General features: G+C 43.0%; 1 protein-coding gene across 1 annotated transcript; it reads right to left on the minus strand.

Moving 5' to 3' along the window:
* Positions 1-5,838: 5,838 nt before the first annotated feature.
* On the minus strand, positions 5,839-12,239 carry LOC306975096 (uncharacterized protein; the record flags this gene model as incomplete). The annotated part of the gene is made up of 7 exons (XM_079572516.1): positions 5,839-5,931; positions 5,994-6,065; positions 7,878-7,961; positions 8,079-8,228; positions 10,859-10,884; positions 11,285-11,374; positions 12,089-12,239. 7 exons carry the CDS (start codon positions 12,237-12,239, stop codon positions 5,839-5,841), a joined length of 666 nt encoding a protein of 221 aa, XP_079428642.1.
* Positions 12,240-12,710: the final 471 nt, after the last annotated feature.

Raw genomic sequence — 12,710 nt, forward strand, 5'->3', positions numbered from 1 at the left:
GTTGTTTTACTTTTATTTTATTTTGGGATTTGAGATCAGTCACGGTTCACTTCCTGTTTAAGATTCAGGGATTTATTTTGAAGGACCTACTTCCGGTGTTAAGCTTAAAGGGCATATGACACATTAGACACAATTTTTGCCAAAACATACAACACAATTATATTTAAGATTTTACTGAGATTTCTTTATTTTGACATTTTTTTGTGATGCCGACCATGTTATGTCGATGAGAAATGAGTCAAACTACTAAGAAAATAACTTTTATGCCCAACATTCATTAAAATTACTGCTTCACTCAAATAAAATGGAAATTATTTTCCAAAGTATTTTAAGGTAACTGTAACTGTACTGTTATCGCTGCGTGTTGATACAGTGTGTATGTGAACGCAGGTCTAAGCCAAACTGGTTTTTCCAGGAGCCAGGAGGAACTGAGCGTCCTGCTCCTTTAACCCCTTAACTCCCACCTGAACCGAGCACACTAGGAGTGTTTAAGATGAAGTGGCCTCACCTCGATTCCAGACGAGACCTGGCGGTGGCGTCCGAGGGCGGAGAAAGGCGCCTCTAATCAAGACAGACACATCTCAGCCCCGAGAAAGAGAGAGGAGCCTCAGATCACGCAGCGCCTCGCCTTTGTTAGAAAGAGTTTGGGAATAAAACTATTTTAAAAGTTTGTGAACACAGTTCTGCTTCTCCCACACACCAGACAGACGCCCCATCACTACAGCCAAAATAACAGACTCTCCTCTCACAGTTTAGGATTAGAATAATAAACTTGTGCTCATGGTACTCCGACTGGGGACTCCATTGTTCTACTGGGGGACTTCAACGCCCACGTGGGGAACAACAGTGAGACCTGGGAGGGGGTGATTGGGAAGAACGGCCTCCCGATCTGAACCCGAGTGGTGTTCTGTTATTGGACTTCTGTGCTAGTCGCAGTTTGTCCATAACGAACACCATGTTCGAGCACAAGGGTGTCCACAAGTGCACGTGGCACCAGGACACCCTAGGCAGGAGGTCGATGATCGACTTTGTAGTTGTGTCGTCTGACCTCCGGCCGCGTGTCTCGGACACTCGGGTGAAGAGAGGGGCGGAGCTGTCAACCGATCACCACCTGGTGGTGAGCTGGATCCGCTGGCAGGGGAGGAAGCCGGTCAGACCTGGCAGGCCCAAGCGTGTTGTGAGGGTCTGCTGGGAACGTCTGGCGGATCCCTCTGTCAGTGGGGTCTTCAACTCCCACCTCCGGAAGAGCTTCACCCAGATTCCGGGGGAGGCTGGGGACATGGAGTCAGAGTGGACCATGTTCTCCTCCTCCATTGTTGATGCGGCTGCTCATAGTTGTGGCCGTAAGGTCTCTGGTGCCTGTCGCGGCGGCAATCCCCGAACCCGGTGGTGGCGCCCGGAAGTAAGGGATGCCGTCAAGCTGAAGAAGGAGTCCTACCTTGCCTTGTTGGCTTGTGGGACTCCTGAGGCAGCTGAGAGGTACCGGCAGGCTAAGCGTGCTGCAGTTTGTGCGGTCGCGGAGGCAAAAACTCGTGTCTGGGAGGAGTTCGGGGAGGCCATGGAGGAAGACTATCGGTCGGCCTCGAAGAGATTCTGGCAACCCATCCGGAGCCTCAGGAGGGGGAAGCAGTGCTTCACCAGCACTGTTTACAGTGCGGGTGGGGGGCTGCTGACCTCGACTGGGGATGTCGTCGGGCGGTGGAAGGAGTACTTCGAGGACCTCCTCAATCCCGTCGTCACGTCTTCCAATGAGGAAGCAGAGGCTGGGGACTCGCGTGTGGGCTCGCCCATCACCGGGGCTGAAGTCACCGAGGTGGTGAGAAAGCTCCTCGTTGGCTCCGGGGGTGGATGAGATTCGCCCTGAGTACCTTAAGTCTCTGGATGTTGTAGGACTGTCTTGGCTGACACGTCTCTGCAACATCGCGTGGCGGTCGGGGACAGTGCCCCTGGATTGGCAGACCGGGGTGGTGGGCCCTCTCTTTAAGAAGGGGGATCGGAGGGTGTGTTCCAATCACAGAGGAATCACCCTCCTTAGCCTCCCCGGTAAGGTCTACTCCGGGGTGCTGGAGAGGAGGATCCGGCCGATAGTTGAACCTCGGATCCAGGAGGAACAATGCGGTTTTCATCCTGGTTGTGGCACACTGGACCAGCTCAATTAGTCTCGCCAACCAGACTCCGCTTCTTTACAGAAGAGGGTCTGGCAAAACTCCATTGCGCACTTTCAAAGGAAGTGACGCAGCGATATGGAGCCGACCGACCAATCAGAGCAGCTTCCTGAACGTCACGTTGTTGCGCCTTTGTTTTGTAGTTTTTCAACACAAGCAACCACTTCACGTAATGCTCCGGTTTGCTTGTATTCTTAAGTTTTTCTGACATAAAAGACAGAAGTCATTCACTGAACTCCGTGTGGCAGGAGCGCCATTGTTAATGTCCCAATGACTAAAACTTTCTTGTCGCTGTTTCTGTCGTCACGTCCGCTATGTTCTCATTGGCTGCTGCGCTCCGGTTGTCCCACATTAGTCCCGCCTCAAACAGTAGCTTTTCTACGACAGGGTCGCCAGACTAGTCTTCTATTTATTAATTAATAAACATCGGAGATTAGTCTGGATGCCAGGCTACAACTATATACCCTCCGTCGGGTGCTTGAGGGTTCGTGGGAGTTCGCCCAACCAGTCCACATGTGTTTTGTGGATCTGGAGAAAGCGTTCGACCGTGTCCCTCGTGGGGGGACACGCCTGTGGGGGGTGCTCCGGGAGTATGGGGTCCGGGGCCCTCTGTTAAGGGCTGTCCGTTCCCTGTATGAGCAGCAGGAGCTTGGTTCTCATTGCCGGCAGTAAGTCAGACCTGTTCCCGGTGCGTGTTGGTCTCCGCCAGGGCTGCCCTTTGTCATCGGTTCTGTTCATTACCTTTATGGACAGAATGTAGGCGCAGCCAGGGGCCGGAGGGTGTCCGGTTTGGGAGCCTCAGAGTCTCATCTCTGCTGTTTGCGGATGATGTGGTTCTGATGGCTTCAACAAACCAGGACCTTCAGCTGCTCTGGTTTGCAGCCGAGTGTGTAGCGGCCGGGATGGGGATCAGCACCTCCAAATCCGAGGCCATGGTTCTCCTTCCCCTCTACAGGTCGGTGGGGAGTCCTTACCTCAAGTGGAGGAGTTCAAGTATCTCGGGGTCTTGTTCACGAGTGAGGGACGGATGGAGCGTGAGATCGACAGACGGATCGGTGCGGCGTCAGCAGTGATGCGGTCGCTGTATCGGTCTGTCGTGGTGAAGAGGGAGCTGAGTCGGGGCAAAGCTCTCGATTTACCGATCGATCTACGTTCCCACCCTCACCTATGGTCATGAGATTTGGGTAATGACCGAAAGGACAAGATCGCGAATACAAGCGGCCGAAATGAGTTTCCTTCGCAGGGTCTGGGCGCACCCTTCGAGATCGGGTGAGGAGCTCAGTTACCCGGGAGGAGCTCGGAGTAGAGTCGCTGCTCCTTCATGTCGAAAGGAGCAGCTGAGGTGGCTCGGGCATCTGTTCCGGATACCTCCTGGTCGCCTCCCGCGGGAGGTGTTCCAGGCATGTCCTAGTGGGACAAGGCCTCGTGGAAGACCCAGGACACACTGGTGGGACTATGTCGCCTCGGGGTCAGAACAGCTGGGGGAGGTGTGTGTGGATCGGGAAGTTTGGGCATCTCTGCTGAGACGCTGCCCCCGCGACCCGGCCCCGGATAAAGCGGAAGAAAATGGATGGATGGAACTTGTGCTTAGGTCATATGTTGAACACACTGGCACTTTCTGTCAAATATGAACCCTGTGAAAAACTTCTACAGATCAAAGTAGATCTTTGTGATATAAAAATAAAAGGATGCAGGAGCTGCGGAGCGTCAGGGCAACACGTTTCCGATCTAAACACAACTCATATCCAATCATCTGTCAGTCCTCTGTCAGCGCACATGTTTACAGCACTTCATTTCCCACAATCCCGTTGGCTTTTGTAGTTCAGGCAGCCGAGCGAGGCGGAGAAAAGCAACTTCGCTCGCCTCCCCAAGGCGCTCCAGCCGCCTCGGCCTCACGAGAACACGGGCACCGTTGCACAGGTGGCGTCAGAGCGAGGCGGGGCCATCTTGGACACGAATCTGACCGGCCTGCACCGCTCGCCTGCAGCCGCCTGCAGCGCCTCGCTCATCTTAAACACACCTATTTTCTCCAGCTTGGCTTTACCCCAATCCAAAAGCTTCTGGAAAAAAGGTGTGAAAATAGCGACAGAACTGAGACGAAAACAATGATGAAGATGTGACAAAAAAGTGAGAAAAGTTTGACAAAAAAAGACAGAAAATTGACAAAAAATTGATTTAAAAAAAGACAAAAAAGTTGAATACCCTCCCAAAAAAGATGGAAAAATATCTGATGACGTGAGGAAAAAGATCCATTTAGATGAGTTTTGTAGGTCTTAGCTTTCAAATGAGGCGTTACACTGGCCTACAGGATTTGGGTAAAGCTGAACTGGAGAAAATGCTCTCGGTTTAGGCGGGAGTTAAGAGGTTAATACAGCTTTACAAGTGTTTGTTGAACTCGTTGAAAACTCAAGTGAAACTGAAATAAACAGAAATAAAATAAGCATTAACTTCAATGCAAAACCACAACAAAATAAATACACCACAAAATGGCTAATGCCAGAAACTAGCAAACTAGAAAGTTAGCATAGCTGATGCTAATTAGCATTTTTCTCGATCTTTTCATATGCTAATTAGATCGTTAGCACAGTCCTCTCAGCTCAGACATTTCTAAAGTTCACTAAACACATCAAACTTACAGACGTTGCTTTGGAAGGTGTGAATAAAGATGTAGAACACAGGATCAAGTTTGGGCCGGACAGACAGGTTTTGCTTCTGCTACCCATAATGCATTGCAACTTCAAAATACAGTTCAGCGAAACCAACGCTGACTGTGTGTGTAGAAATGATCTTTGAACTAAATTACTATTTTTAACATGAATTACAACAGATGAATTAAAACATATTTATTCCTAAATTATTAAGAAGCATTTTTAAAGAAACACTTTTACAAAGGGCAGAACCGTAACGGTGTAAGAGTCTGATTTTGTGGATTTATTGCCATTAAAGTTTCCTTAACCTCTTAACTCCCGCCTGAGCCGAGAGGATCTTTTTCCATCATTTTTTTTGTTGGGTTTTCAACTCATTTTGTTACTTTTTGTCATTTTTTGTCATTTTAAAAAAAAAAATATATTTTTCTGTCAAATTTTTGTAATTTTTTTGTCACATTTTTGTCATTTTTTTGTCACATTTTGTCACATGTTTTTTTTTTTTTTGTCCATTTTTTGTCAATTTCTTGTGGCATTTTTGCCACTTTTTCATACATTTTTCGTCACTTTTCTGTCACATTTCCATCATTGTTTTCGTCTCAGTGTTGTTGCTTTTTCACAGCTTTTTTCCAGAAGCTTTTGGATTGGGGTAAAGCCAAACTTGAGAACATGTGCTCGGTACAGGTGGGAGTTAAGGGGTTAATGCGGGGTTTGCTTCACCCCTTGTTCCCGTCAGACTTTCCTTTTCCGGTCAAATAAACAAACCACAAAACACTGAAAATGCATTTATTTCAGAACAAGATGGCCGCTATAAAAAACAATAAATAAAAATCAGCAAAATGAATGTTTAACAGAACATGAACAAGTGGCCAAACAACATGTGGACTCTTCATACTAATGAAATAAGCAGAATTCAAAGCACGGTGTGATGATACCAAGACCCTTTGTAGACTGGATTCCAATGGAGACTTTGCACATCCCTGACCAGAGGTGGAGTCGCCTGAGCAATTACTCGAGTAAGAGTATCGTTACTTTGGTTTGTGGACAGAGGAGTCGAGCCTGGAGTCCGGTACGTTCACGGAGCTGTAGGTCACGTCCTCGTCCTCAGCTCTGCTCCCGCTCTGAAAAACAAACACCACGTTCCTCACGGGCCTTTGTTTCAGCGGCAGACGGGCTCTCTCACCTCATCGCTCTTTTTCTTCTTCTTTGTGTTGTTGAAATGAACCGCGGCGTAGGTGAGGTCTCCGGGATCTCCCTGTGAGGAACAAAACACACTTATTTAACCCCTTAGCTCCCACCGGAACATTCTCCTGTTCTTCAACTTCTCCAAATCTAAAAGCTTCTTCAAAACAGCGATAAAAAACCAGAAGAAAATGAGGACAAAAACAAAAAAGCACCAAAAGTGACCAAAAAAAGTGACAAAATGACAAAATCTCAACAAAAAAGTGACAAAAATCCAGCGAAAAATGACAAAAATCAAGCGACAAAGTGACAAAAATCCAGCAAAAAAATGACAAAAATCCAGCAAAAAAGTGACAAAAATCCAGCAAAAAGTGACAAAAATCCAGCGACAAAGTGACAAAAATCCAGCGACAAAGTGACAAAAATCCAGCAAAAAAGTGACAAAAATCCAGCAAAAAAGTGACAAAAATCCAGCAAAAAAGTGACAAAAATCCAGAAAAAAAGTGACAAAAATCCAGCAAAAAAATGACAAAAATCCAGCAAAAAAATGACAAAAATCCAGCAAAAAGTGACAAAAATCCAGCAAAAAAGTGACAAAAATCCAGCAAAAAAATGACAAAAATCCAGCAAAAAGTGACTAAAATCAAGCGACAAAGTGACAAAAATCCAGCAAAAAAATGACAAAAATCCAGCAAAAAAGTGACAAAAATCCAGCAAAAAGTGACAAAAATCCAGCAAAAAAGTGACAAAAATCCAGCAAAAAAGTGACAAAAATCCAGCAAAAAAGTGACAAAAATCCAGCAAAAAAGTGACAAAAATCCAGCGACAAAGTGACAAAAATCCAGCAAAAAAGTGACAAAAATCCAGCGAAAAAGCGACAAAAATTCAGCGAAAAAGTGACAAAAATCCAGCAAAAAATTAAAAAAAAAATCCAGCAAAAAAGTGACAAAAATCCAGCGACAAAGTGACAAAAATCCAGCAAAAAAAAACAAAAATCCAGCGACAAAGTGACAAAAATCCAGCAAAAAAGTGACAAAAATCCAGCAAAAAAGTGACAAAAATCCAGCAAAAAAGTGACAAAAATCCAGCAAAAAAGTGACAAAAATACAGCAAAAAAGTGACAAAAATCCAGCGAAAAAGCGACAAAAATCCAGCGAAAAAGTGACAAAAATCCAGCAAAAAAGTGACAAAAATCCAGCAAAAAAGCGACAAAAATCCATCAAAAAAATGACAAAAATCCAGCAAAAAAGTGACAAAAATCCAGCAAAAAAAGTGACAAAAATCCAGCAAAAAAGTGACAAAAATCCAGCAAAAAAGTGACAAAAATCCAGCAAAAAAGTGACAAAAATCCAGCAAAAAAGTGACAAAAATCCAGCAAAAAAGTGACAAAAATCCAGCAAAAAAGTGACAAAAATCCAGCAAAAAAGTGACAAAAATCCAGCAAAAAAGTGACAAAAATCCAGCGAAAAAGTGACAAAAATCCAGCGAAAAAGCGACAAAAATCCAGCGAAGAAAAGTGACAAAAATCCAGCAAAAAAGTGACAAAAATCCAGCGAAGAAAAGTGACAAATATGCAACAAAAAAAAAGATGAAAAAGTGACGAAAACGCAACAAAAAAGTGACAAAAAGCACTGAAAGGGTGTCAAAAAGTGACAAATGTGTGTCAAAAAAAGTGATGAAAATGTGGCAAAAAACAACAACAACGCAAGGACAAAGATCCATGAAGACGAGCGTTGTAGGTCTTAGCTGGTGGCGTTGCACTGGCCTGGAGGCTGTGACCTTATGGATTTGGGTAGAGCTGAACTGGAGAAAATGCACTCGCTTAAGGCGGGGCTTAAGAGGTTCATATCTGAGCTCAAAGTGGAGAAATGTTGTTGCACTGAACTGTTTTCCTCTGCTCAGGCGAGGGCAGCTGACCGGGGGCCTTCACACAGCTGTAGGTCACGTCCTCCTCCCCGGCTCTGCTCTTCTGGAAAACATTTATTCACATGATCATCAGAAGTCTCCATCCTCCAGACTGTCAGGGAGAATAACGCTCCTCATTCCTCTGCTGCCCCCTAGTGTTACAGCACGTCAGTAACACAACATCTGTACTGGCTTTACATGAGCTGAACTGATAATAAAGTGAATGTAAATATAGTAAATATAAGTGCTGTCGGCTTGGACTCACTCGGTTCTTGGTTTTCTTCTGGTTGATCTGAACGGAGGCGTAGGTGACTCCATCCTCAGGGTTCACCTGAAGGACAAGACCATATCTCAGTCCTTCACACGCCATTTAAAACATTTGATTCAACCTGTTAATGGAACAACTTGTTATGTATAGTTTAGAACCTGCCTCTGTAAATATGACTTACCTGAGCCTTTAGGTTTACAGCTCAGGTTTAAACTGCTTTATATCAAACCCTTTTTCACCACCGCTCACGTTTTGGCGTCGTCCCAACTTGGTTTTATTCGGTCACAGCTTACACTCCCAAGTATGAATGACATGTATGTAAACTTTTGGTTTTGTAAACGTCATATAAAACCGTGTGGAAACTTCTGTCTCTCATACATTGTCCTGGTATTAATGGAAGCCTGTTTCCGCCATGTTAAAACATACAAGCCCAACAGGAAGTCGAAATGACGAGCTTTAACCCTTTAACTCCCACCTGAACCGAGCACATTTTCTCCAGTTTGGCTTTACCCCAATCCAAAAGCTTCTGGAAAAAAGCTGTGAAAATTGCAACAAAACTGAGACGAAAAAAATGATGGAAATGTGACAAAAAAGTGAGAAAACATTGACAAAAAAGTGAAGAAAAATGGATGAAAAAATGACAAAAATGTGACAAAAAATTACAATGTTTTTTTTTTAAATATGACAAAAATGTGATTTAAAAATGACCCAAAAATGACAAAAAAATGACAAAATGTGATAAAAAAATGACAAAAATGTGACAAAAAAATGACAAAAATGTGACAAGAAAAAGGCAAAAATGTGACAAAATGTGACAAAAATGTGACAAAATGTGACAAAAATGTGACAAAATGTGACAAAAAAAATGACAAAAAATGACAAAAATGTGACAAAAAACGACAAAAATGTGACAAAAAAATGACAAAAATGTGACAAAAAATTTGAAAAAACAAAAAACAAAAATTTGACGACAAAAAGACAAAAAAGTTACAAAAATGAGTTGAATACCCCACAAATAAAAAAGATCCTCTCGGTTCAGGCCGGAGTTAAGAGGTTAAAATCATAATTCTGTGTCTAAAACACAAAACGTCGAGTTTAAATCTCGAAATTACGAGTTTTTACGATCCGTGATCATGGACGTCAGCCTTATTTTACTTTGAAAATCCGGATGTTGTTGCCGTTCTCTTTCCTGTCTGATGCGTCTGAACTGTGGAGCTTGATCCGGCTGCGCTGAGCTGAAAAACATCTGCTGTTTTGGGGTAAACTCGTCTCCTCTTTGCCTCCGCCATGTCCTATGGATCTTTAACTGTCCCCCCCATGGTCTCCCCAGTGTTTAAGCCCACGCGCTTGATAAAAGGGCGAGGCCGTGGACAATGGCTAGTCTAGGTTAGCCCGGTTAGCATGTGCAGTCGGCTTCATTGTTGATAAAAAGTCTGCAATTAACCACAAATGCGATCCCGACTCAGTGTGTGACCATCTGTAAGGCTGCGTTATGTGGTTACGGCTTTATTGACGTTGTTAGTGCGTAATACGATCCATAATTGGAGCTAGCTGCTAAGACGCTAGCTAGCTGCTAAGACGCTAGCTAGCTCCGGGTGCTAAACAATCAGCTACGGCCAATTGTAATGTGAGTAATAATAAGTAAGTAATAAACCAGCCCGGCTCAGTGTGTGATCATTGTTAACCCCTTAACTCCCACCTGAACCAACACATTTTCTACAGTTTGACAAAATGTGATAAAAAATTTACAAAAAATGACAAAAATGTGACAAAAAAATGTGAAAAAATTGTGACAAAAATGTGACAAAATGTGATAAAAAAAATGACAAAAAATGACAAAATGTGACAAAAATGTGACAAGAAAAAGGCAAAAATGTGACAAAATGTGACAAAAAAAATGACAAAATGTGACAAAAATGTGACAAAATGTGACAAAAAAATGACAAAAAATGACAAAAATGTGACAAAAAAAATGACAAAATGTAACAAAAAAACAACAAAAAATGACAAAAATGTGACAAAAAAAAGACAAAAATGTGACAAAAAAAAAGACAAAAATGTGACAAAAAAATGACAAAAAAATGACAAAAATGTGACAAAAAAATGACAAAAAAACGACAAAAAAATAACAAAAATGTGACAAAAAAATGACAAAAATGTGACAAAAAATTTGAAAAAAAAACCCAAAAATTTTACGACAAAATGACAAAAAAGTTACAAAAATGAGTTGAATACCCAACAAAAAAATGATGGAAAAATAATCTGATGACGTGAGGAAAACGATCCCCTCGGTTCAGGCGGGAGTTAAGAGGTTAAAGGGATGCTTTATGTAGATGTGGTTTTATTGACTTTATTCGTGCATATTGCTCATTTTCACATGGGAACTTTAGCTCGTAGCATTAGCTTTGGAAATGCTCGTTCATCATCAAGGCCTAAACACATTCCCATCGTGGATTCAGCCACTGGATCAGTTTTCTTGTTTTCTTTTGATCCTGAGTGTTGAGGTGAAATAAACACTTTGTCACACTGTGTCTCTGTAAAAGTCCCTGAGCTGCTGTAGCTCCGGTTCAGATGAAGCTCGTCCTCCATGACTGTTTACATCTGTTTATTCTTTAACATGTCGGAAACGGGCTTAGTAAAAGATAAGTAAAAGATAATTCGGGTTTCTGCTTTCCACTCTATTTTTTACTCACAGTTTCTCCGTTTGCGTCGCCACTTCCTGAAACACAAAAGATGAAGTTAAGTTAAAAAAAATCCCCTGCGTGACGTTCAGACAAACTTGTGATTAAGTCTCTCTAACTCTAACTCTAAAGCCTTATTGCACCAGAGTGTTATTTCCACATATGTGAGTGGCCTCGCTCTTAAGATTTGGAACTTCCCTGTTTAAATGTTGACATACACTGATCAAAGGCGTGAGAAAAGTTCCGTTCCTTCGTAATATTAACCATAAACCAGGTCCAAACATCTGTAGCATTAGTGAAAAGCTAATTCTCCATTAAACCTCTGGCCTCCACCTCAGTTTTACAACCCAGGGCAGTGATCTCCAACCTTTTCACTCAGGGAGCCACTTTCTCTCATTCTTTATAGTGAAATGTAATGCTTTATGTTCATGTCCAAACCTCTGCATCTCCTCCAGAGCATCAGCGCCACAAACGCCAGGATCAGAGTCGCCGCTATAACCACGGGGACGGCCACTGTCAGCAGCTGATCTGCAGAAAGAGAAGGAAATGAAGACGAGTGTTTGACCTGATGGAAGAGGCCGTGGTGGATCATGTACGAGTCATCTCTGTGGAGGGACTAGTTTGCTCTGTGACGAGGTTTCTCTTGTCAGTTGTTTTGGTGCTGAGTGATGGGACTGAGGCGCCGGCGCTCGGGGACGTCTCAGGGCCAGGAGTGTTTGTAGGAGTAGTTTTGTCGTCTAAAGAAATAGACAACGTTTCAGTCATAAAGTCTAAGGATTTTTAACCTCTTAACTCCCGCCTGAAGCGAGAGGATCTTTTTCCTCACGTCATCAGATTTTTTTTCCCATCATTTTTTTGTTGGGTATTCAACTCATTTTTGCAACATTTTTGTAATTTTTTTGTCATTTTTTCATCACATTTTTTATCATTTTTTTTGTCATTTTTTGTCATTTTTTTTGTCATTTTTTCTAATCATATTTTGGTCTTTTTTTGTCACATTTTTGGAATTTTTTCGTCCATTTTTTTTCAATTTCTTGTGACATTTTTGCCACTTTTTCATCAATTTTTCGTCACTTTTTCGTCAATGTTTTCTCACTTTTTTGTCACATTTCCATCATTGTTTTCGTCTCAGTTTTGTTGCTTTTTCACACCTTTTTCCCAGAAGCTTTTGGATTGGGGTAAAGCCAACGGGAGAAAATGTGCTCGGTTCAGGTGGGAGTTAAGGGGTTAAGACAAACTGACCTGTTTTCTGACCTTGAGGAGCTCGAGGGAACAGAGTGAAGATCTGATTTGTATACGTCTGTCTAACTTCACACTTCAGATTCTGGTAAAACGGAGACGGAGGAGACGGATCCTTAAAGGAGACGATGGTCCGACAGGAAGAGCGAGACATCTGCAGCTCTTCATTATCTCCGGTCACTTCTTCATTGTTGTTCAACCATTTCACTGTATTAACACAGCCCCCAGTTGTGGCCACAGAGCAGGTGAGAGTCACTCTGTCGTTTTTCTTTTCCTGAGACACTGGAGAGAATAATGCACAATAACAGAGAACCAGTTATTTTGTTGTTGTGATTTGCAGTGAATGAAAAGCAGTATCGGACATCAACCTACAAATCAAACGTATACTCACAGGATGCTACGAACAGCTGAGTTTTGGTTTCTGTTTCTCCATTTTTATCTTGTTGACAGGTGTACTGTTCAGCCTGTTCCTTTGTGACTCTGTGTAAAACCAGGGAGCAGTTCTGCAGGAGACTCATTGAAGAACTCACTGCCTTGTCTCTCTTCCCCTGAATAAACAAGGCTTTATATCGTGAATCTTTGCCAATGATCCAGTCTGTGAGGCCACACTGGTTTTGATCAGGAA

This window comes from Gobius niger (assembly GCF_951799975.1).
Source record: "Gobius niger genome assembly, chromosome: 15".
Taxonomy (NCBI): domain Eukaryota; kingdom Metazoa; phylum Chordata; class Actinopteri; order Gobiiformes; family Gobiidae; genus Gobius; species Gobius niger.